Genomic DNA, 23,884 nt, shown 5'->3' on the forward strand with positions numbered 1-23,884 from the left:
ATGGCAAGCCCCTCCTTCCCCCTGGCATTTTGCCAGGTGTGGGCTTATTAACAGCTGCTAATTACACCATTATTCAGTGTCTAAGTCAAGGAGGGCTGCACTGTGTGCTCCAACTGCCTGTGAATGATGCCAAAAATTTCTTCGTTTAAATTTTCTGTTTTCTCCTTATACAGGGAACTGAACCCCCAGGGGCTTGCAGGGCAAACCAGCACCCCTGGGACACAGGGCCAGCACCTCCCCTGCTTCACCTGACCCCTCTCCATGCACAGGGCCTGCAAATCATCTGCACATCCTCCTCCTCACAGCCTGAACATGCTTTTTTTCCCAGGAGTGAGTTTTGCTGGAAGTCTGATAGTCCCAGGAGCTGTAGAGGGGCTCAAGGCCATTCCCCATCTGATGGAGTATCCAGCTGCCAGGGCTCCTGGGAGGGCATTATCCCAGTAGGAAAACCAGTGGCTTCGTTCCCCTCACACCTCAGCTCTGCTGCTGGGGTGTTCATTGGACCAAGTGCTTGACAGCAAGGCTCTTTCTCCTGGAAAAGTCTCTTGGAAATGTTTTACCAACAGCTGGTTACAGTTTTTACATTGGGTATTATGAAGTACCTTGCTCCCAGCCTGAGGCTCTGAATATTCCAGCTCCATGCAAGTATTGGGAGAAAATGAACATTATAATCATCCATCTGGAAATTCTCCCCCTCCTTTCCAAGGCCCTGCTCCTGCAGCAGCCTGGTGCTACCCTGTCTGTGCCTCCCTTGTCACTAGTGGGACCTGGGCCATGGCCGTGGACACACTGGATCTGCCTTTGGGAGCGATGGGAGCCTGGGGAGAGCGGGACAAGGATGGATGGAGAGGCCAGTGGGGATGGACTCGGGGTATGTCAATCTGCTCATGAGGGTCTGAGCCTCCAGAGACCTCACAAACACATGGATGTGATTTGGGGTTGGGAATGCCTCACCAATACCGCTGGATCCAGCAGCTGTGGACACAGTGAGTGGTGGCCATGGCAGTGCTGGGGGAACTGCTGGGCTCGATGCTCAGGGGGCTTTTCCAAGCCAAAGAATTCCATGATTCCCTGAGGTGCCACAGCTTGCTGCCCGAGGGCACTGTTCCTGCACAGCTTTCTGGAGCATCAGGATACAGTTTATAGTAAAATGTTTAATTATGGTGACTGGAGTGCCAGGAGCATATGTGGCAGGATGGCATTTCTGGGAGCAGGTGGGAAGAGGAATCACAGGAGGGCCCGAGGCTGGCGTGGGTTAAATCCACACCAGGAGGGTGGGATGGTCAGTCTCAGATTTAGTTGTGGACACATTTCCCTGGCTGGTGACACAGCAGCACATCAAAATGTGAGCCAGGGGTCAGAGTGGGTCAGGCACAGCCCAGGGCAACCTTCACGGCCAGCATTCCCCACTCCAGCTGGGAAGGATGCACTGGGGAGAACCCTGGCCTGGTGCTGCAATTGTCTCTCTCTGGCTGGGAGAGGAGTGTGAAAATGGGAATAATTCCTTTTTAAAGGAAAATACAGCGTTGGGGTGTATAACTCAGTAGGGTCCAGCTTTCTGCAAGTCTGTGTGTGATCTCTCCTGGCACAGAACACCCAGGAAAAGTGTCTCCTTTTTATTAAGGATAAAACAACGATAAAACAACGGATTCATCTGAGGAAACACGGTAATTCTTGGTGTCCAGGAAAGTTACACTGAGTTGGAAAATAGACCAAACTCCTGTGGAGCCGAGCCCAGGGCCGGGCTGCTGGTGCCCTCTGCTGACACTGTTCACATCTTACTCGTCTCAATTCAGGGAAGAAAGCATTCCAAACTGTGTTTTCTCTTTTTTATTGCAGTCACCTCTAAATGATTCACAGGGTTAATGACTTCTAAGCTTCTATGCTAGTAAAGTAGAAATTAATATTGACATTTAATGATAGGACTAAACAGGAGATAAAAAACTTCAGTGGAAAGATGCACAGACTCAGGGATTTTAAATTAAGTACAGATAGAATAAGTTTAATTAAGACACAAGAGCTTATCAGTCTTCATAACATTTTTACAGGAAAATCTGATTAAACATTAATAAAAGGAACTTTGCTATTTAGTAGGAAAAGGACACTGGGCAACAAAAAAACCCCAAACAAATATATATAAAGCAACATAAGGTGAAGTAGGGCAAAGTGATGGAATTACTCATTTCCTCTGTGGAGCAGCAGCTGAGAAACACAAGCAAACCCTTAATGAAGCTTCGTTTTAATAACCCCTAAAAGGGACAAGTGCTACATTGTGTTCAAAGGTAACATTCAGTAGCCAGGAAGGTACTTTCAAAGCCCGGTTATCCAACCCAAAACTTAGGAAGTTAACAATCTGTTACATTTTACAGCCTTTTCTCCCCTTCCTGCCCTAGGGAGGTGCAAACTGGCACAGTTCAAGAGTCTTTAGTCCAGATCCAGGCAGGATGAGCGCAGTAAGGGAAAGATAAGCCTCTAATTTTAAGCAAGCTCCCTATGAGTTCTGTTGCCCTGTCAGAATTTCCATTACATTAACTGATCATGCCGCTTCATTTTTTTGCTCTTCTCCTCAACCTCCTTCAGCACATCCTGCAGTTTCTTAGAGCTCTGTGTCAGGAGGGCAAAGCTTTCCTTGAAGTTGCCGGCCCCGTGCTCCCTGCAGATGTTCTCAAGCCCATCAAAACACTGCAAAATCTTCTCCAGCTCGGCCTTGACAGCCTTCTGCTCCTCCAGCTCTGCTCGCAGCGCCTGCTCCGCGGCCGCCTCTGCCCGGCACTGCTGCTGCAGCTGCTGCAGCTCATCCTGCAGCGCCTGGAATTCCTCCTTGCTGTAGGGATACTGCTCCTGCACCCTGTCCTCGGGCAGCAGCACGTTCTTAGGGATGTTCAGCACCAGCTGCAGCAGCACTTCTTCCATTTTAGCGAAGAGTTTATCGAAGTGCTCCTTCATGAAGAGCAGGAATTTCTCGGTGCATTTCCGGATCTGGGAAGGGCTGACTTTGCAGCCGGGAATGCCGTCCAGCTTCTTCAGCATCACGCCCTCCACCACCAGCATCATTTCGAAGAGGTAGTCCTGGAAGGCGATGTAGACGCGCAGCATGCACGTCTGGGGCGTGAAGCCGAAGAACTGCGTCTCGTAGGTCATGGGATCCACCGACATGGCGGCGGGGGGGGCCGGGGCGGCCGAGCCGCGAGGGGAAGCCGGGTCTCCCAGGGCTCCCCGGCGCTACCCGAGGCAGCGGGGCCGCTCCTCCCGCTCGGGTTCTGGGCCGAGCACGGGGCCCGGGGCCGCTGCCGAGGACGGGACCCGGCGCTGCCGCCGCCGCCGCCGCTTTCCCGCCTCGCTCGAGCGCCTCCTCAGGGCAGCCCCGCCCGCAGCCAATCAGAGCCCTCCAGGGCACCCGCACCGCCCAATCACCGAGCGCTCCGTCCCTCGGCGGGCGGGCCAAGCGCCCGGAGAGCGCGGCCGCTCGGCCAATGACAGCACGGAGCGCTGGGAGGGCATGGCAGCGCGGCCAATGGGAGCGCGGAGCGGCGGCAGCGGGCTGCGTACTCGGCCAATGAGAGCGCAGAGCGGAGGGAGGGCGCTGCGGTTCGGCCAATGGGAGCTCGGAGTGCCCGGCGGGCGCGGCGGCGGGCGGGCCGGGCCGGGCCGGGGCCGCCAAGATGGCGTACCAGACGTTCCGGCAGGAGTACCTGCAGGTGCCGCCCGTGACCCGGGCCTACACCACCGCCTGCGTCCTCACCACTGCCGCCGTGGTCAGTGCCGCGGGAGGGAGGCCGTGAGGGGAATTGGGAGGGGGTGGGCGCGGGGTAGCCGTGGAAGGGGAGCCCTCAGGCATCGCCCCCGCCCAGAGCCGAGTCTGGAGCCCCGAGGAGCCCCTGAGCGAGGGGATCCCCGAAACAGGCCCCGGGGAGGTGCAAAGTATTAATAAATAACAACAACAACGTGAGAGAGGTGTTGTATCGAGTCTCCCACTTGCCAGAAAACTCACAGTGCTGATTGAGGACTTGCTAGGCTCTTCTTGGCACGCAGAAATGGGTTGCTGGTTTGGGTGTGTATTTTTTTTCGCTTGTATTGATCCTTTCAAAATGTTCTCTTCTTTTTCAGCAATTAGAACTTATCACGCCCTTCCAACTGTATTTCAACCCTGAGTTAATATTTAAGCACTTTCAAGTAAGTGTGTTTCGAAGCCCGGGAGGTTTTTAACTGTGCTGTAGAGTTTGTAAGTGCTTGTCTTCTCAAAACAGTGTACTTTTTGTATTAGAAATACACTTTTTAAAAGCTACTGAAGCCAGAGTGCAGACCACTGTACCTTAAAATAGGTCAGTTTCGTTTTCTGTAAAGGGGATTTCGGTTTCGCTGTTACTTGCTTATCTTTTTAGACAATAAAAACAAGCTGTCGTGTTTAAAGTCCTTGTATTTGTCTTATTTCCAGATATGGAGGTTAATCACAAACTACTTATTCTTTGGACCAGTTGGCTTTAATTTTTTATTTAACATGATCTTTTTGTATCCTTCACCAAGTTGTGTTGGTTCCCTCGGTGAGCAGAGCTCCAGAGTGCAGAAGTGTTGCTGTACCTGCATACAGGAAAAGTTGAGTTCCTGGGAATTCAGCAATGCCAGCTTCCTTGGTGTCATGAATGGCCTTCAAGGGGGTCTCCTTCTTAAGTGGTGAAGAATTTTGCCAGTTAACTTTTGTGGTGTTAAGAATGTGTACAAGCCTGGTCCTTCAGCTTGGTGCTGACCTGGTGCAGGAGAAAATTCCAGGTAGCTTTTTTGTCTCCTGGGTCGCCCTCTCTGCTGAAGTATCCAGAAAGAGCCAGTTGATGCAGTAAAATGATAAAAAACTTTTAAGCTGATGTAGAATTGAATCGTTTTGTGCTTGGATCTCTCTTTAAACTCATTTGCAATGGAATTTTCCTGACCTGTGGCCTCAGATACCGGTACTGCCGCATGCTCGAGGAAGGCTCTTTCCGGGGTCGGACGGCAGATTTTGTATTTATGTTCCTTTTTGGAGGACTTTTAATGACTGTATCCTTTCTGTTGTAATTCCAAGCTCCTTTAGTAAAGCTAAAGATGTGTGAATGAGAGCAGAAACCATGTTGCTACTGTTACCTTAGCATAGTTTGTTGTGCAAGGAGTACCAATATTTGTTCGGGTGGTTTTGAATACTTTGGTATTATTGCTGGTTTTTCAGGTTTTTTTCTGCTTGATCATGGAAATGAGGTTATCAGGGGACTGCTCAAGTGTGGGATCATGCTCAGGTTGTCTATGAAGAATTAATTTATGCTTTAATGAGATTATTCATGCTGCAGGTACCCTGAATCCTGCTGTAGCTGTTGGATTTGATGGACAGTAGCTTGGTGTACTCGCACCTGGGAAAGTGAAGTTACCAGCTGTGTGGAAAACATGGGATTACAAATTAAGATGTGAAATTCTTGACCTCACAAGTGTTTCCTTAACGACCCATGCCAGCTTTTTGGGCTGTTTGTGAACTTGGTGTTCCTGGGCCAGGCATTCACCATCATGCTGGTGTACATCTGGAGCCGCAGGAATCCCTACGTCCGCATGAACTTCTTCGGTCTCCTCATCTTCCAAGCCCCGTTTCTACCCTGGGTACTGATGGGCTTTTCACTGCTTTTGGGGAACTCCATCATTGTGGATCTTCTGGGTGAGCAATGGCAACAGTCACGAGGATCTGTTCCTCCTCATGTTTTACATGAAACAGAAAACGTGGATAAATCCAAGGGCTAAATACCCTAGTGCTTGGTGTTCTTCTGGTATATTTATACCAGGCTCTTCTGATTTCTAACCATTGTAGCATGTTTTGTGCTGTGATAAGGATGGAAAGAGCTTCTGATGTTTTGGTTTTTTATTGCTTGGAATCAGCCCTGATGCATTGTCTGGCCATAGCATCAGTCTACTGAAATAAAATAGTTTATATTACTATTTTATCAACTCTAATAGAGCCAAAACATCAGTATTTTTAATAATGACAAGGAGTTTTCCCTGTATTAATGTCTTGTAGTGTAAGTTAAGCTTTTTATCTGCTGTTAGCTTTCTTCCTTAGGTTTTGTATTTCTGTATCATATTTTCTGTGAAAGAACCAATGTGTGTTGTTTTCCTGAGAAGTCTAGTGTAAAGCATTTGAGAGCTATAAAGGAGAAGTATTGAAAAATCACCATTTGGCTTTTGTTTCTATACCAGGCATTGCTGTTGGACATATATATTTTTTCTTAGAGGATGTCTTTCCCAATCAGCCTGGTGGTGGGAGGCTCCTGAGAACACCGTCTGTCCTGTGAGTATTGGTGGCTGCTTTGGAAGAGGCATGGAGAGAGTGTTTGGAAAACTCTTTGCAATCCAGTCACATCAGCTTCTGGTGAATTGGGCAGAGACAGAACTGGGGGGAAGTCTGGATTTGCTTTTTCTTTAATTCCTGTTGCCAAACAAGGAGCTGGCATTTGTGTAAGTGGGGACCAACTTAACTGGGAGAAGAGCTAAAGGATTTTACCTTTGCTTTCTCTGATAACGCTTGTCAGGCTTTGCTGCAGCTTTTTTTTAGTGGCACCAAAGCTGTGTCCCCTGCTGGGTGTGAACAGTGACTGATGTATAATATGTAAGATATCTAATGGTTTTTTTCTTCTGTAAGTCATCCTCACTTCACAATTTTGGGAAAAAACCCTTCAGTGTTTATAGTATTGAGTGGTGCTGCTCCCACTGAGTTCCCTCGTGTGGAGGCTCTAATCCCCTGTGCTGCTCTCCCAGAACGGTTCTGAGGGATTTTCATAGAGTCACAGACAGTCCTGAAGATGTCTGTCAGAGAATATTTATCTCATAAATAGCAGAAGATGAACCTCATCAGTCTTGATTTGAGATCTCCTTCCTGGTGGTTCCAAACTGGAGAGCAAGACTTGGGTATAAATCCCACTCCCTGGGCGAGGCGTTACTGAGGGAGGACACTGTTCCGTGTGCAGCATGTGAGCAGTCTTGATCTTGTTGTGAAACATGTCTTTTAAAGGATGACCATCCTTTGTGTTTTCCAGGAAAGCAATATTTGACACGCCGGAGGATGACCCGAATTACAACCCCTTGCCAGAGGAGCGGCCGGGGGGATTTGCGTGGGGAGAGGGGCAGCGCCTCGGGGGATAATCAGGGCTTGTGCCAAAACCCAGCCAGCCCTGGGAGAGACTGGCCTGGATCCAGTCCCACGTGGGGACTCTTCTTCCCCAGCGCAGAGAGGACTCTTTGACAGCTCTATGGTTTGGAATACAAGCACTTTATGACATGGCAGTCTCACCTGAGACACTCCCAGCATCTTTCCCAATCAGGGAATTCATTGTGCTGGACATAATCTAAATCCAGTGGAGCCAAAAATTTAAAACTGGAAACCGTTTCCTGTTAACTTCAGTTAACAAGGCCACACTTGTTTAAAGTGGTTTCTAAAGCATTTTTTTCAAGTTATTTGATACATGAAACTCTGTGGGAAACTTTACAGGGGACAAACCCAGCTTTTTGGGGTTTAACTCTTTTTGTTATTCTTGGATAAAACAACTACAAGGTGACTGAAAGGCCAAGTCACTATTTCAATGGCAAAAGGTTTCTTGATCTGAGGTGCTGCTGTCTCCAGTCGTCTTTGAATTGCAAGGAATACAACATGTAACATAATGCAGCTTTTCACTTTGCCAGTCGGGTTTTTGGTTTTGGGAATGTTCTGCAGGCCAAAGCTGCGTTTTGGTGGTTTTTTCCCCCAAAGACTGTGTGTTCAGGTGCCCAGTTTTGAGACTGGTGGTTAAACAGGTGTGCCTGCAAAATCCACCCACCCCCACGTGCCCTCTGCTGTTACTGAATGACCTGCAGCACTAGGGAAGGAAACTTGTCTGGAGTCAGGACTCAAATGATGATGAGTTGAATAAAATGTCTTGTGGATCCTTTTTGGTTAATCCTCTGTATAATCCTGTAGTCTTGAGGCAGCAGGTGAAAAAGCAGAGGCTGGAAAAAGCAAGTCCTTGAAAAGACAGGGATAACTGAAGCTTTTTTCACAAGTGTTTCCGAACTGCAGGACACAGGATTGTCTGCTCAGGATGTGAAATCCGTGGTCTGTGGATGAAATTTGTTGTGGGAGGGCTGTGTCCAACGCAGGCCAATGACGCTGAGTGGGACTTAGCTTAAAGCTACATTGATTATAAATGTCTCTGAGGGGCCACAGAGGAGTTTGGAGCTCAGTTCAGCTCATCGTGGTCAGTTGTTCTTAAATTGCCATAGAAAATACTGGGTCGGTTTTTATTGATTATATCATCATAGATAAAGAGAGTTAAAGGTGCATCTTCATTTGAAATTTTAGAGAATGGCCTCACCTGTGACACATGAATATCTCGTTTCAGATTTGTTTTTAAAAACTGGCTACATGTTTTAGTTTTTTTAATTTATAGTCCAAGAGAGGAATATGTGGGGAAATCAGGGGAAATGCTTTGTCCACGAGCAGTGTGTTAGATTCTGATAAACAAAATGTGTGAGGTAATTTGTATCTGGATTTTTATCTATTAAAGGTTATAAAAACTTACGGGAGCTTTGGGGGTTTTACAGGTTTTTTGGTCTGTTTTTGAGGGAGGTTTTGATTGTTCCTAGAGCAGGCTTTTGGTGCTCCTAGAGAGCAAGAATGAAAGCGTTTTGGACAATGTTGCTTCAGCATAGGTTATGAGGCAGGAATTAGATCAAAACCTTCTTTTTGAGGGTTCTTTTAGTTCAGTGTTTGAGAACCCTTCCGTAGCTTGTTACTGGGACAAGTCATGAAGGGGAACATGTCCCAGCCCTGCCTGCAGCCGGCTCTCTGCCCTCCTTGGCTGCATTTCGCTGCCGTTTGGGGTCCGGGATTTTTCCGAGGGGTGCCCGGAACCGGGAGCACTGGAAATGGCGCTGGGGTCGGGACTACAACTCCCAGGATGCTCCGCGCAGCGGGCGCGCAGTGCCGTCATCACTGCGCCGGGGAGCCCGTGGAGCGCGGCCCCGACGGGCCGGGCCGGGAGCGGACGGAGCCCCGGGACAGCCCCCGCGGGACCGGACAGCGACGGGCGATGGCTCAGGACAGCGAGGGGCCTCCGGCCAAGCGGTTCAAGGCGGCGCCCCCCGGCACGCAGCCCCAGAGCGCCGCGCCGCCCGCACACGTGCAGCGCCGCTCGCTGCCCATCGCCGGGGCCCGCGGGCCGCTGCTGGCCCGGCTCCGCCGCCTCGACAGCGCCGTCCTCATCGGTGAGTGCCGCGCCGGGCCGCGTCCCACCGAGCGGCGTGGGCTGGGGAAAGCTGCCCAGAAACGGTTCGGGTGTAAATCTGAAATGTGGTGAACCAGGAATGTAGTGATTTCTGTGCTTTGGCTGGTTAAGGCAGCTGGGGACTTCGTTTTTATGGAGCAGGCGGAAGTTATTTCCCTCTCCTTTCGCTATCTGCCTGGAGTTTAGTCACAGCCAGATGGCAAAACTCTCCTCTTCAGAAGAGTCTCCTCAGTTACGTTTTCAGGGTTTTTCACAGATTTTGTTGTGCTTTCTGTGATTCCAAACTAATAACCTTTTTGTCAGACTTCCAGCAGCTGAAGACATACAACTTTCCACCTGATAGTCTAAAGACTTAGCATTTATTGGAATTAAATTAAAAATGCTTTGTATCTCACTCCTATTAATGCCACACCACAGACACTTCACCTCCAGAGAGGCTGGAATATGTTTCTAAACCAGAGTGTGGCTGGAGAGCACCTGGGCAGAGGGAGCTCTGCAGAGGAGTGGCCCAGCAGCAAGAGGAGGGCACTGGGTTTTGTCTCTGACCTGCCACTGCTTTGTAGTGGGAATTTTTCTCCCTGTCTTCAGCATCCCCATCCTGAAATAAGGCTAAAAGTTAACATAAAAAACCGGGTTTGTCAATGCTATAAAAGGTGGAGGGGAAAAACCCTATTCCCTTGATGTTCCTTAGGAGAAACTGGCTCAGGGAAGACCACTCAGCTCCCTCAGTACCTGTACGAAGCAGGAATTGGCCACCCTGGTGTCATCGCTGTGACCCAGCCCCGCAGGGTGGCAGCTGTCACCCTGGCTGCCAGAGTCGCTGAGGAGAAGAGGACGGAGCTGGGGAGGCTGGTAGGTTGATGTACACATGAATTCTGGTTTCGTGCTGCAGTGGGGATGGGGCCCTATCAGGCTTTAATGGGTAGGATAATAACCAGCCTCAGGGATGATAGTTTTAATTTCATAATTAGTTTTGGGTGCCACAGTATAACAGGGATGTAAAGCTGTTAGAGAGTGCTCAAAGGAGAGACACAAAGATGGTGAATGGTCAGGAGGGACCACATAATAGGAATGGCTGGAGAAGTGGAGAATTTGGTCAAAACTCACCAGGGTCTGCAGCTTCCTCCTGAGGGGCAGTTCCAATTTCTGCTCTCTTGTGACCAGGGACAGGACCTGAGGGAATGGCTGGAGTCCCCTGTGTCAGGGGAGGTCTAAGTTGGATATCAGGGAAAGGTTCTTCCCCCAGAGGGTGCTGTGGCACTGCCCAGGCTCCCCAGGGAATGGGCACTGCCCGGGGCTGCCAGAGCTCCAGGAGCGTTTGGACAGCGCTGCCAGGCACAGGGTGGGATTGTTGGGGTGTCTGTGCAGGGCCAGGGATTGGAACTTAATGATCCCTGTGGGTTCCTTCAGCTCAGGATATTCTGTGATTCTGTAATTAAATGAATGGAGAAAAATGGCTCTTTACCTGCCTCATGACAGGGTGGGCATGGTCTGTCCCTGTGGTATTGTACTTCTTGGTTATTATCTGGGTTCTTCCACTAGAAAAAATACTGATTCATGAATCAAACTAAAAATATTTTGTTCTCTTCCATTGCTCCTTATATCAGAAGTCACTGTGAAGGAGAGCAGAGTGCTGTGGGAGAAAAGCAGAGGAGAAAGACTTCCCCTGCATAAAATCTTTGGGGAGCCTGGAATCATTTCTAGCAGGGGGAGGAAGGAAAGGAAACTTGGGGGGCATTTGTGATGAACTTCTAGTTAGGAAGAAGCCAAGTAGAGATGTTGAGAGTATCCTCTGGGTGGCTTGTTAAATTTGGAAGACGACCTGCTCACAGACAGCAATAAACTGCTCTGCTTTCCAGAGCTTCCCTGCACTTCTGCTTGGCTCTGTCCGATGCAGTGACCAGGGGCTTTGTAGTCCTTTCTTGTGGCACGATGGCAGTGAGGAATGCCAGTGTTTGTGGCCCATAATCCCTGCGTGATCCCTTCCCCAGGTTGGCTACACGGTGCGCTTCGATGATTGTTCGTGTGCCGAGACCAGGATCCGGTTCCTGACAGACGGGATGCTGCTGCGCGAGGCCATCGGGGACCCTCTGCTGCACAAGTACAGCGTGGTCATCCTGGACGAGGCCCACGAGAGGACAATCCACACTGATGTGCTCTTCGGAGTGGTCAAAGCTGCCCAAAAGAAGCGAAAGGAACGAGGCCTGCGGCCACTGAAAGTGTGTTCATCCGGGATGGCAGCGAAGGGCGGGGTGGGGCTGGGCTCCGAGTGCTCTGAGCATCTCCTGGGGCCTTCCAAAGTGTTTGAAATTTTCAGCCTTGACCATTTTTCTGTTCCTGAAAAGTCTCTTTAAACTGAATAGTTAAGGGTGTCTGTCCAACTTGTGATGTGGGGGCCTGATATGACACCTCCAAACAAGGTATCTGTTACCTCCTTGATACCTTTTTTCCATAAAAGCCCCTTGGGTGTGAGCTCTAGACTAGACAGCGTGCTGAGGAGGTTTTGGCACTGCTGCTGAGAGCACTCTGGGTGCAGGAGCTCTGGCTGGTGGGACAACTGTGGGACATGCTCATTCCCAGGAAGGGCACATGGAATGGGTGGACATGTCAGGAATTTGTGTGAAAGCACGTTGGCTTTGCTGGAGGGGCCTGGCAGGGTCCTTGCATGGTCTCATTCCACACCACCAACACTTTCTGCTTGTATTAAAAAGCTGATGGCTTTAACGAGGGGAAATCACTCTCTTCTGTCCCAAACTCTGTGAGCTGTTCTGAGCATGATTCTCAGGATTCAGAAGCTGACTTTTGGCTGGTCCTGACTTGTCAGTGTCCAGCTGGACGGAAGCTGCAGTGCTGACCCATCCTGTGCTCCCGTTGAAGGTGATCATCATGTCAGCCACGATGGATGTTGACCTCTTCTCCCAGTATTTCAGTGGAGCTCCTGTCATCTACCTGGAAGGCCGGCAGCATCCCATTGAGATCTTCTACACCAAGGAGCGGCAGAGCGACTACCTGCAGGCAGCACTGGTGTCCATCTTCCAAATCCACCAGGTATGGGGGTCTGGCCAGGCTCGTGTCCCTTTGGGGCCAGGGATTGGTGTTTTGTGCCTGGATGTTTGGCTGCCAAACACCAGGATTGTTGTCTTGTTTCATTAAACTGCATTTAGTGCTTTGAAGTTGCTGCTGCTGTTGGGATTTGGGTCCTGTACTCAGGCTGGAGCTGAAAGGAGGCTGCTAAGCAAAGCTCTGTAATGTCAACTCATGCTTAAAACCTGAATGTTCCCCTCACCTGAGTTCTCTGTGCCTGGGTGCTTGCTGGCTCTCTCTGCCTGTCCTGGACAGTTACTTGAGGACACAGCAATTCCTCCATTCTTTTAACACTCGATCTCTCAAAATGTGATTTACTGTTTGCTTCTGGTGAATCCAGTGGGAATTCTGGCTGTGTCTTTTCTTCTTTGCCTGCTTCACTGACTTGCTGCCAGGGCCACATCTCATTACCATCTCAGTTCTCCTTTCCTACCCAAACCCTCCTAACCTGCTTTTTCCTCTGGCTCCAGGAAGCTCCTGCATGCCAGGACATCCTGGTGTTCCTGACTGGTCAGGAAGAAATTGAAGCAATGACCAAAACCTGTCGAGACGTTGCCCAGCATCTGCCTGAGGGCTGCCCACGGATGACAGTGCTGCCCCTTTATGCTTCTCTGCCCCACTCCCAACAGCTCCGTGCCTTCAAACCTACCCCTGAGGTGAGGGGATGGGATGGGTGAGCAGGAGCAGTTTGTTTGCTTCCATGAATCTTTGGAATGTGGAATTTAGGGGGCTAAAGCAGCCTGTACTGATAGTAAGCAATAGTCTCCATTGGCTTTATGCTGAGTGGTTCTGGTGTGTTATAAGACACTGCAACTGTGGTGGTTTTAACAGATGTATGCAGTAAGTCATGTGGGATCATAAAAAGAAGGAAGGATTAGAGGGAGTGAAAAGGGCACAGGAATTGAAATTTCCCCCATTTCTTAGGAATTTTTTGTCCATGTCACGAAAAAGCTACAGCAGCTAATGGAGGAAATACTAAGAAAGTTGAAACCCTGGGAATGTTTGTCATGGTCATAAGAAAAAGAATTTATGCTGCCTCAGGCTCTTTCGTACCTACTCAGCAGATAAATAAGAACTCAAATGTTGTGCCAGAAATGAAACCAAAATTGTTGAAAGATATTTTGAGAACAGCTGGTCTGGTGGTGTATTTTGTTGCAACTGCAGGCATGTTTTAGAAACTGATTAGAAACTGGAGATTACCTTAGTTTCTGAGAGCTGGCATAGGAAGCACAGTGTGTGCTCACGATGTGGGGCAGGGCTTGGCCCACTCTGGCCAAAAGCAGCAGAATTTCTGTGTTGCAGCTGCTCTGGGGTGGCCTTGTCCTGGGTTTGATTTGTCCTTCGTCCCAGGGCTGTCGCAAAGTGATCCTCTCCACCAACATCGCAGAAACCTCCATCACCATTGCGGGGATAAAATTTGTTGTGGACACAGGCATGGTCAAAGCCAAGAAGTACAGCCCTGGTGAGGAATTCTGAGGAGGAACAGGGCCAAGATTGGGTTGGGTTTGTAAAAGTTACTGGAGGCCATAAGCCCCACTGAATGAGGATTTCAGACACCCTCTGTGCTGTTTGAATTAATGTCTCAGGTTTTGGGTGTGGGGTTTGGTGGTGCTTTTATGGGTTTTTTTGAGTATCAGCCATGAGGGGGTAAAAATCTGTCCAATGTGAATCTTCTCTTCATGGGCACAGCATGGATAGTTCACTGTGCTTCAGGGTGCTGAACCAAGTGAGCTCTGAGCCGTATTTGAATGGCAAACCCTGGAAATTCTTACTGTTAATGCTCCGTGTTTTCCAAAGCTGTGCCTGACACAGGCACTGACTGAGGTGATGCTTTTCCATGCCCAGACACTGGCCTGGAAGTGCTGGCAGTGCAGCAGGTGTCCAAGGCCCAGGCTTGGCAGCGCACAGGGAGAGCAGGGAGACAGGAGAGCGGGATCTGCTACCGGCTCTACACCGAGGAGGACTTCGAGAAATTCGATGAAATGACAACACCTGAGATACAGAGGTGAGGACAGAAGCTTCACACTCCTTGCCACACCCCTTGTACAGCTGGAGCTGTGGGGAGAACTGAGCAGCAGAACTGGATCTAGGGGCTGACAGGGTGACTTAAGAAAAATTGAAGTGCGGGGACTAAACAGAAAAACTGGGAAATGTTTGCTCAGGGTGGACAGTTGGGCACTGAGTCTCTAAACACCTAAGGCAATAGTTCTCCTGACTGTCCTCCAAATCTTGGACTTGCCTCTTCCTGGTTTAAGTAAGGCTTCACCAGCAGCATCAGGCTAGTCTCTGTCAAGCTGCAGCACAGGTCTGAGTCGCTATCTCAGCTTCTATGAAAAAGAGAATAAAATAGAAGAAGAGAGCTAGGTCAGTTGTTTTTTCTGCCTACACAGGTGTAACCTGGCCAGTGTGGTGCTTCAGCTCCTGGCCCTGAAAATTCCCAACGTGCTCACCTTTGACTTCATGTCCAAACCATCTCCTGGTAAGCATCTACAAAGGCAGCCTTGGGGAAAAAGCTGGGAGCAGTCTTTCTTGAGTCATAAAGCACATGAAGGTGTGCCCTGATTGCCAAGGGAAGCTGGAATAAATTGGGAAAGGTGCTTGTTCTCCTGGATAGAGGAGGATAAACCACATTTTGGGACCCTGATTTCTCTAAATGGAAAGTGTTTGTCCCTCTGGCCAGGGGAGGGAGGCAGTGATGGAACCAGCTGATCCTTCCCATCCCTCAGTGGGAGGCAGAAGGCCTCACAGCCCAATGTCCTTGTTTTGGCAGATGCTATTCAAGCAGCAATTGACCAGCTGGACCTGCTGGGAGCTGTGACACAAAAGGAAGGTCAGCTTGTCCTGACCCCCCTGGGAAAGAAAATGGCAGCCTTTCCACTGGATCCAAAGTTCTCCAAGGTAAAAACTGCAGAAAATTTAACTTTTTTTAATCTCATGTACTCACCTCTGTAGCACTGGTGTTTCTCTTTGAAACTCCTTAAACAAGGTGTGAAATTTGGGGTGTTTGCAGCTGTACTGGTACATTTGCTGTACATTAATGTACATAATTTACTGCCCTTGTGCTGGATTGCTTGTCATTTGTTGTTTAATTCAGGAAAGTTTTTTAAAAGACAGTTTATTTCCTCTGGCACCTCTGAAGGTGAACAAGGCAAATTTCCTTGCAATTTTCAGGATGGTTTAGCAGGTCCATGATGTCTTTGTTGCTGTAGTTGGTGTCAGTCACGGTGTTTGTACTGGTTATGCACTGGTCAGTCCCAGGAAGGAGCCTGGCAGCTGCTGTTAAAGGTGCTTGGTGAGCCCAGTGGAGGATTCACAGCTGTTCCTAGGCCCAGATGTTTGTGAGATTGTCCTAAGCAACGTTTGGTCAAGTTCCTGGGCTGCCAGGGAGCAGAAAGATGAAGTGGATTTGGTGGACCAAAGATGAGTTTTGTTGTGTCTGTGCAGGCCATCCTCGTGTCCCCCAGGTTCCACTGTGCAGAGGAGATCCTGACCATCGTGTCCCTGTTATCAGTGGACAGTGTCCTGCACAACCCCCCTGCCCAGCGGGATGAGGTGCAGGCTGTCAGGAAGAAATTCATCTCCAGTGAGGGGGATCATCTGACCCTGCTCAACGTGTACAGGGCCTACAAGAACGTCAACGGGCACAAGGTGGGATGATCTGAGGGTGCCACGGCTGTCTGAGCTCATGGGGTGAGGAGTTTTTTAGCAGAGAGCAGAGTGACACCTGCAACTTCCGTGGCTGGTGCCACAGGCATCCTCCAGCACAGGGAGAAAGGAGGGCTCATCCTCTGCAACTGGGGAATGGAAGGAAGTTCAGGTAACAAAGGTTCCTGCAGAAAGCTCTAGCAAAGCTGGTGATCAAAACTCTGTGGGGCCAGTTCTGTAGTCACAGCCAGGTCTCTTCCTTCCCTGGTTCCAGCTGGAAACAGGAGGGGAGTGGGAGAGTGTTGAGACTTGATGGTAAATACCTGGACATGCTCTGTGACAGGATTCATTGGAAAAACACTGAACATATGTAAAAGCAGATGTGGATTTATCCTACCCTGTGGACCCCTCAGATAGATTTGTGGATCTGTGGAGTCATGCACCCCATTCCTTGCAGCACCTGTCACTCTTACCTGATTTGCTTTCACCACCTGTGGGATAGCAAATGCTGTTCTGCAGCACATGGTGGCCTTGCAGAATAACTCTGAGGGGGGAAAAGAACCACCACATGCTGTTTCTTAGCACTGGGGGGGGAAGCTAGTCATAAGTTATGAGTAAAGAGGGATAGAAATATGACCAGGAAAGGGGTCAGCACCTTTTCTCTGAGGCAGGTAGTAAGGGGGATTCTGCTTTTCATGGTATCCAAAGGCTGTCATGCTCCTGGGGTGAAGAAATATCCCCTTCCAACTACTGGTATCTCTGCTACAGGGATGGTGCAGAGAGAACTTCATCAACGGCAGGAACATGAAGCTGATGGCAGAAGTCAGAGCTCAGCTCAGGGACATTTGTGTAAAGGTAACTTGCTGCCATATTCTATTTCTCTGTTTCACCTGTTGGTATTTTCCTATTTGTCCCCCAAACTGATGTTACTGTGCACCAAGTCCTGAGTCCTGGGAGTGAGAAAATGTGGGGTTGTTTTCAGTTTCCTATAAATAGCTGGGTAAAATTCCTGACTGTGCAGTTACATCCCAAAATCTTAAAGCTGCAGGGCTTAGTGGGTCAAGGAGAAATGGGAACCTCTGAGAAGGCTTCTCAGGGAGGGGACAGGTTTTGCTAAGGGTTTCTCCTGCTCTAGTGCAGGTGGGATTGTGCTGTGTGTGCCACAGAGTGCTGTCAGCCTCGGCAACCTGTGCTGGCTGGCTTCTTCATGGAGTCAGGCATTCAGTGTGGCAGCAGCTTCCCCTCAGCGCTGTTCCTGCTGGGCACAGCTTAGGACTGCTACCCTGGCAGTCTGGGGTATCATTGTGAATGCTGGTTGGCCTAAAACTCATTTCCAGAAGGAGAGTGACCATCCCTTTTGTTGGCTCTTAGTCCGGGTTAGCCTAGCCATCCACTCGAGCTGAATTCCCAGTGAGCCCCAGGCATTCTGACACAGGAAAATCCCCCAGGATTCCTGAAGAGAGAGCCCAGTGAAACAGGGCTGTCCCCCCCCCCAGGGTGCAGGTTGTGCTTGCTCACTCCCGTGTCTCCCAGCTGTCGATGCCGCTCGAGTCCTCGCGCGGGGACACCGCGAGCGTCCGGCGCTGCCTGGCTCACAGCCTGTTCATGAACGCGGCCGAGCTGCGGCCCGACGGCTCCTACGGCACCGTGGACTCGCACCAGGTGGTGGCCATCCACCCGTCCTCGGTGCTGTTCCAGTGCAAGCCGGCCTGCGTGGTGTACAACGGGCTGCTGCGCACCAACAAGTGCTACATGCGCGACCTGTGCGTGGTGGACGCAGAGTGGCTGCACGAGGCCGCGCCCGACTACTTCCGCAGGAAGCTCCGGACGGCCAAGAGCTGACCCGTGGATGTTGGACCAGCTGGCTCAGGGGGTTCAGCTTCACCTTAAAAAGATTTATTTTTTAAAGGTTTTTTTAATGAATGTATGTATAACCACATTTTATATAGGCAGGATAATTTACGTGTGCTTAAGGAAGGGGATGGGTATTTATTGAGATTGGATTTGTATGTTTTTTTTCCAGAATAAAGAAGTGATGGTGAAAATCCAAATTTTGCGTGTTGTTTTGTGAGGTACAGAACAAATGATCATGGGACTGGTGTTTTCAGTTCTCATGGAAGTGTGTTTGTTGTCAGGAGTCTGGGTTTAAAGATTTGTGTAGGTGGCACGGTGAATCTGTGCTTCTTGTGCAGAGTGGACTCTGCCATTTACATGTGCAGTGCTCAGACACCTGCGTGGAGTTGGGAGTTAGAATTCCGGTCCTTTGATGGGGTGGTATCAATCTAATGGGGTGCTGTGGATGCTCTCCTTGTCCAGCCTGGCAGTGAGCAGCAAATGGGCCTTCTGTGCTTCTCAATACTGGGCATTAGTGCCAGCTTTTGGACAAAGGGAAGGGTTGCTGCCAGGAAACATTGCCTTAGTCAGTCTTTTCTCTAAAATACCCATTGCTCAAGGAGCAAAAAGCAAGAAACCCAAACATTCATTTTTTCTTTTTCTGAGACCACCACGCTCTGGCCTGAACACTGGCAGTCCTAATTGATGAGCAGGAAAGACTCCACTACTGCTTATTCCAGTAAAGTAGGTATGTTTATTCCAGCGCTGGGATGCATGGGGGATAATTCCTCCAAAGTCATGCGTGCCGACAGCTGCATTCAGCCTGGTATTTATCGGGTTAAAAGTTCCATATTCATTGAGTTTCTCAATACATCTATACATATTCATTACCTAGCCCCCCTAGCCTCGCCTCGTATTACAATGAGCCCAAAAGTCATTTACATCCACGTTAGCTTGTGCAGTGTTGTCTGGTGGTCGTGGGCAGGGGTCTCCGAGATGAAATAAGAGTCTTCCTCAGATGAAGTAAAGGGTCTTCCTTTTCACCTTTCTTCCCTGCGCATGCTCTTTATGTCCCTGGCCCAAGTCCAAACTTCAAGACTGGTTTGAGTTAGCTTTAGGTTAAAAACAGGATCTTTGGTCAAGATTCCTTCCCTTTATCAATAGTCTCGTATCTTCTCATCCTGCTTTGGTAGGCACCATAAGTGTTGGGCAAGCGGTATGCATTGCTCCTAACAAACCGATTCTTAGTAAATCATTTAATCTCTGCTTCCCCATCCCCCCGATTCATAATTAGGAGTGGGATGATGTCTGGGATAAAACCTGTGCCTCTCTCCCACATTCCTAAAGCTCCCTTTCTGCCTTCACCCGCGAAGGGGCCGGTACTGGTGCTCTGTCCATGCCATCCCTGCCCATTCCATTGCCAGCAATCCGAGGAACCAGGCACCGCGCTGGCACTCTCCGTCCTGCCGGGGCCGGGACTCGAACCCGCGGCCGCGGGGCCCGCGCGGGGCCCGCCGGGGCCGGAAGCGGAGCGCGGTTCCGGGGCGGGCAGTGCTCGCCCGCCGCCGCGTCCCGCACGATGCTGCTCGCCCGCTCCCTGCGCTCCGCCGCCGCCGCCGCGCTGCGCCCTCCGCGCCGCCCGCTCAGCTCCGCGTCCCCCCGCGCCCTCCTGCCGGCCCCCGCCGCCGCGCCGGCCCTGGCGCGCTCGCTGTGGCAGCTGGGCGGCGGCGCGGGGCGGACGGCGCTGCTGCGGCCGCGGCGGGGCTCGGCCGGCCGCGTGTCCTGCGGGTGCGGCGGTCTGCACACCGAGGGTGAGCGGGGACCTGCGGGGAAGGAGCGAGGAGAGGGGACGGAGCGGGGCCGCCCTTGAGAGGGCGCGGGGCGGGCACGGGCGCTGCACCCCCCTCCGCCCTGGGAAGCACGTGGGGCGGGGGGCTTTCCCTACTCCCCCCTCTTTCCCTAACCCTCTCTTTCCCTAAGACAACTCCACCTTTCCCTAATCCCCGTTTTCCCTAAACCACCTATTTCTCTAAATTCCGTCATCCCCTAAGCTCCTTTTCCTCTACACTCCCTTCTCTACCCCCTTTTTCACAACTCCCTTTTCCCCAAACCCCCTTTCCCTAACCCCCTTTTTTTCAAACCACCGTTTTCTCGAACCACCTTTTCCTACCCCTCCTTCCTTTAACCCCACCCCCCCTTTCCTTAACGCTCCGTTTTCTTACCTCACCTTTTCTTACTCTTCTCTTTTCTTACCCCCCTTTCCCTAACTATCCTTTTGTTGTTTTCCAACCCTCCTTTCACCAACACCCCTTTCCCTCCCCCCCCCCTTCCCTGAACTTACCCCCCGCCTTTCCTTACCTCCCCCTTTCCTTGATTCCTCCCCTCTCCCTCACCCTCCCCTTCCCTAACCCTGTTTTCTTCCCTTGCCAGGAGACAAAGCCTTTGCGCAGTTCCTGACAGATGAGATCAAGGAGGAGAAGAAGATCCAGAAGCACAAGTCCCTGCCCAAGGTGTCCGGGGGGTGGGAGCTGGAGGTCCATGGCACGGAGGCCAAGCTGGTGCGGAAGATCGCGGGGGAGAAGTAAGTGGGGTCTGGGAAGGGTCCCCAGCACCCGAGGGTGGGTGGGTCTCAGTGACCAGGCTTCTCCATGTGCTCATGTCCCAAACTACACGGGGCAGAGGCTCTTTATTTCACCACTTTGGGCCAAAGGCACTTTTTTCACTGCATGTTGTGTTACAAAGTTTCACATGGTCTTCCTGCTTTAAAAATAACAGTTCAGTAAAAATTGAAGAGGTGAGAGAACTTGGAGGGAGCAGCTTCTCTCAGGTGTGTCTTTAACTGCAGCACCTGGTTTTGTTCACACTGTGAATTCTGAATGAGGGCTTAAAAGACGCATTTTGATGGGCATTTTTTGGATGTGTTCAAACGGATTGTTTCTGTTTCTTCTGCAGGATAACAGTTACATTCAACATCAATAACAGCATTCCACCCTCGGCTGAAGAAGACACGCAGGAGCAGCAGAAGCCTGATGAGCAGGAGGTAACTTAGCCTTGATGTGCGTTAATGTGGGTGACACAGAGGGAAGTTGGAATCTTGCCTTAGGGAAGCTGGAGCCTTGCTCTCAAGTGTTGGGGCTTTTTCTCACCTTTACTTGATATTTGGGAGCATTAAGTCACAAAATGCAGTTTTTCCAGGGCTGCCTGTCCCATGGGTGTGACCTTCCTCTCTGCTGCAGAAGGGCAGAGCAGGGTGGGAGGGGTCGATGAGGAGAAATTAGAGGAATTCTGAGACTTTCTAGCACTTTCTAGTACCAAAAGGGGCTACAGGAGACTGGGAGAGGGAAACTTTGGACAAGGGAATGGAGTGACAGGTTAAGGGGGGATGGCTTTTAACTGACAGGGAGTGGGGCTGGATTGGATACTGGGAGAGATTGTTCCCTGTGAGGACAGGCACAGGGTATCCAGAGCAGCTGTGGCTGCCCTATCTCTGGAAGTGTCCAAGACCAGGTTGGACAGGGCTTGGAGCAACCTGGGATAGAGGAAGGTGTCAGGGAATACCCAGTGCTGGATGGGCTGTGTTGCTGGGCTGTGCTGTGATTGCTTTGGCTGCTGTTCAGATTCCAGTGCTGATGCAACTGTTCTCTTATTTAGCCTGAACTTACATCAACTCCGAACTTTGTTGTGGAAGTAATAAAAGATGATACAAAACAGACCCTTGTGCTTGACTGCCATTACCCTGAAGATGAGGTGAGTATCACTGTGCCCCTGTTGGATTTAACTGCTCTTTGTAATCTCTTGCTTTTCTGAATCTGCACAACATCCAGTCTTCTCTTATTTCCTTCTTTTTCTTAATCACAAAAAAAAGGCTTTATGTTTGCAAGAACAGTGGGGAGGAAATGTTCCATGGCATTCCTCACATCCTGCCCTGGAATTTCTGATCAGCTGCTTATTGGGCTGTTTATAGAATTACAGTAGAGAAGTAGGGATTAAAAAAAGGAGGGGAGAAAATAAAATTGAGAGTTTTTGCTCACACTGAGTATTTGTGGTTTATTCTGTAAATGTTAAGAGATGTTTAACAGCCACTCCTGGCTGACAAAAGTGAGACAGACGTGGGAAGACATATTTAGAAACACAGAGAAGAGGTTTTTTATATATTTGTAAAATTCAGGCTGCTGATTTACATCAGGTGCCTTCTGGCAGCACAACCCTAGAGGATTTCCTGTGTTCTGTGCATGTCTGTGCTTGTCCTCACAGGCACGTGTTGAGAGGGGAGAGGCACAGCTTGTCTGGCCTCGGGGCTTTTCCTGAGGTATTCCCAGCCTGGGGATGAGCTGGCTGAGTGTGCCCACTAATTGGAGCTAACTGCATGTCTTGCATCTGTTTTCCTGTCTCAGATTGGACATGAAGGAGAGGAAGAAAGTGATATTTTCACAATTCGGGAGGTCAGCTTCCAGCCCACGGGAGAAGCTGACTGGAAGGACACCAACTACACCCTCAACACGGATTCCCTTGACTGGGTAGGTGCTGCTAAAAGCCACAGACAGCTCAGCTCACCTCACCTCACCTGGCTGTCCCTCTGCTCCTGGCTTGGGAATTAGACCTGTCTGGATGTCTGAGACAGCGCTTGCCCCTGCTCTGCCTCTGAGCTGGTGGTTCTGCTGCAGACCGAGGCTGTTTCCTGGTCCCAGGGTCGTGCAGTGTTGGTGGCATCGCCAGGAACTGGGACAGACAGGTGGAACTTCTTCCTTTCCAGGTTTCCCAGTGGGGAATCGCACTCTGGAGATGCTTTGACACTTGTTAACTATCTTTTGATCTGTGTTTAACAGTGTAGCTTATCAGATACCATGTGTAGATAAAGGCATCTGAGTGTGGTAGCTGATAAAATACATTGTGTCCTGGTTTTCCAGTTCTGTTACAGTTGTAACACTAAAAATAGGCACAAGAATCCGTGTTCTTCTCTTATATTTTCAGTGCCAGGCTTTCAGAAGCTTCAGTTTTTAGTTTGAGGCTGTCATATGTTTAAAACTGAATGTAGAAGTAAGTCCTAGAGTGTATCCCCTTGAGAAGCATTCATGTTAAAATTGCTCAGTGTGCTGTAGAACATGCTACACTGATTATTCTTTTTTTCCTCTCTCTGTCCTAAGACAGGGAATTAATTAAAAATGTGTATGAAAAGGAAAAAGCAAAGTTTGTGACTGTAACAGATTTAAGCCTTTCAAACAAACCTGTACATCAGATACCTTTCCAAAGTGTTTAACAGTTCACCCCTGGGTAGAGGGGATGGGCAGAGCTTGGCCTGTGTCATCCTTGACAGACTTCCCCTGGGGACTCCCACAGTCTGGTGATCATCTCCAGGGTGCAGCTCGTTTGTAGTGTTGGGTTTGGGTTTTTATGACCTGTTCCATGGTCCTTTCCATTCCAATGTTTCACCCAAGGTCAGGCCTGCCCGCCTGTGGGAGCTGGGCCTGATTTTCCTGTGAGGAAGTGCCAGTTGCCAGGGGACGTTTTAATGCACCCCCTATCCAGGTGTGTTCTACTAAGAAAGTTTTCTGTTCCTTGCTCCAGGCTCTCTACGATCACTTGATGGATTTCCTGGCTGACCGAGGAGTGGATAACACCTTTGCTGATGAGTTAATAGAGCTCAGCACTGCCCTGGAGCACCAGGAGTACATTAAATTCCTTGAAGACCTTAAAAGCTTTGTCAAATGTCAGTAGGTCAGGCTAGGAAACTTAGCTTCAAGTGTGGGTATTCCACAGTGCTGCTTCATCCAGCAATACCCAAATATATCTTCACAGTGGATACAGGGAATAAGTAACTTGGAAGGTGGAGAATGGGAGAATGAGGATTCTCACTTGGATTTGGGATGTGTAGTGATGGCACAGCCTCGATTGAGTTCTCTGACGCTACGAGCCAGAATTGCCTTGCCCTGCATGGGAGGTTTTGTACAATTAAGAATGAATGTGGAGAATAAAAACTGTTCAACATATCACTGAAAAGGGTGTTTTCTCTTCTTCCTGCTGTACCAGAGCTGCCATGAAAGTGATGGCAGTGTTTG

General features: G+C 49.9%; 4 protein-coding genes across 4 annotated transcripts; 3 read left to right on the plus strand and 1 right to left on the minus strand.

Annotated features, from left to right (window-relative positions):
• Positions 1-2,419: 2,419 nt before the first annotated feature.
• Positions 2,420-3,156, minus strand: MIS12 (MIS12 kinetochore complex component; the record flags this gene model as incomplete). Its single annotated transcript, XM_082294804.1, has 1 exon — positions 2,420-3,156. The coding sequence occupies one exon, from the start codon at positions 3,154-3,156 to the stop codon at positions 2,524-2,526; it is 633 nt and encodes a 210-aa protein (XP_082150930.1). The 3' UTR covers positions 2,420-2,523.
• A 492-nt stretch (positions 3,157-3,648) lies between these two features.
• Positions 3,649-8,044, plus strand: DERL2 (derlin 2). The gene is made up of 7 exons (XM_082294382.1): positions 3,649-3,755; positions 4,108-4,173; positions 4,436-4,509; positions 4,938-5,031; positions 5,476-5,671; positions 6,208-6,298; positions 7,044-8,044. The coding sequence occupies exons 1-7, from the start codon at positions 3,663-3,665 to the stop codon at positions 7,147-7,149; spliced, it is 720 nt and encodes a 239-aa protein (XP_082150508.1). The 5' UTR covers positions 3,649-3,662; the 3' UTR covers positions 7,150-8,044.
• Positions 8,045-9,008: 964 nt separating this feature from the next.
• DHX33 (DEAH-box helicase 33) lies at positions 9,009-18,024 on the plus strand. Its single transcript, XM_082294545.1, has 12 exons — positions 9,009-9,246; positions 9,958-10,118; positions 11,258-11,485; positions 12,144-12,314; positions 12,821-13,006; positions 13,701-13,812; positions 14,196-14,355; positions 14,741-14,829; positions 15,121-15,248; positions 15,795-15,998; positions 16,764-16,850; positions 17,529-18,024. Exons 1-12 carry the CDS (start codon positions 9,072-9,074, stop codon positions 17,835-17,837), a joined length of 2,010 nt encoding a protein of 669 aa, XP_082150671.1. The 5' UTR covers positions 9,009-9,071; the 3' UTR covers positions 17,838-18,024.
• Positions 18,025-19,380: 1,356 nt separating this feature from the next.
• C1QBP (complement C1q binding protein) lies at positions 19,381-23,825 on the plus strand. The gene is made up of 6 exons (XM_082294862.1): positions 19,381-19,639; positions 20,259-20,409; positions 20,781-20,868; positions 21,480-21,575; positions 22,223-22,345; positions 23,394-23,825. The coding sequence occupies exons 1-6, from the start codon at positions 19,408-19,410 to the stop codon at positions 23,541-23,543; spliced, it is 840 nt and encodes a 279-aa protein (XP_082150988.1). The 5' UTR covers positions 19,381-19,407; the 3' UTR covers positions 23,544-23,825.
• The last annotated feature ends 59 nt before the right edge of the window (positions 23,826-23,884 follow it).

The sequence above is a fragment of the Coloeus monedula genome, assembly GCF_965178545.1.
Source record: "Coloeus monedula genome assembly, chromosome: 20".
In the NCBI taxonomy this organism is placed as follows: domain Eukaryota; kingdom Metazoa; phylum Chordata; class Aves; order Passeriformes; family Corvidae; genus Coloeus; species Coloeus monedula.

Excerpts from the sequence above, each read along its gene's own strand:
- DERL2 (XM_082294382.1), top strand. The coding sequence starts at position 3,663 with ATGGCGTACCAGACGTTCCGGCAGGAGTACCTGCAGGTGCCGCCCGTG. Across the intron at positions 3,756-4,107 it reads TCCTCACCACTGCCGCCGTG|CAATTAGAACTTATCACGCC; the intron begins GTCAGTGCCGCG and ends CTTCTTTTTCAG. Across the intron at positions 5,672-6,207 it reads CATCATTGTGGATCTTCTGG|GCATTGCTGTTGGACATATA; the intron begins GTGAGCAATGGC and ends TTTCTATACCAG.
- DHX33 (XM_082294545.1), top strand. The coding sequence starts at position 9,072 with ATGGCTCAGGACAGCGAGGGGCCTCCGGCCAAGCGGTTCAAGGCGGCG. Across the intron at positions 10,119-11,257 it reads GGACGGAGCTGGGGAGGCTG|GTTGGCTACACGGTGCGCTT; the intron begins GTAGGTTGATGT and ends TCCCTTCCCCAG. Across the intron at positions 12,315-12,820 it reads CCATCTTCCAAATCCACCAG|GAAGCTCCTGCATGCCAGGA; the intron begins GTATGGGGGTCT and ends CTCTGGCTCCAG.
- C1QBP (XM_082294862.1), top strand. The coding sequence starts at position 19,408 with ATGCTGCTCGCCCGCTCCCTGCGCTCCGCCGCCGCCGCCGCGCTGCGC. Across the intron at positions 20,869-21,479 it reads AGAAGCCTGATGAGCAGGAG|CCTGAACTTACATCAACTCC; the intron begins GTAACTTAGCCT and ends TCTCTTATTTAG. Across the intron at positions 21,576-22,222 it reads GCCATTACCCTGAAGATGAG|ATTGGACATGAAGGAGAGGA; the intron begins GTGAGTATCACT and ends TTCCTGTCTCAG.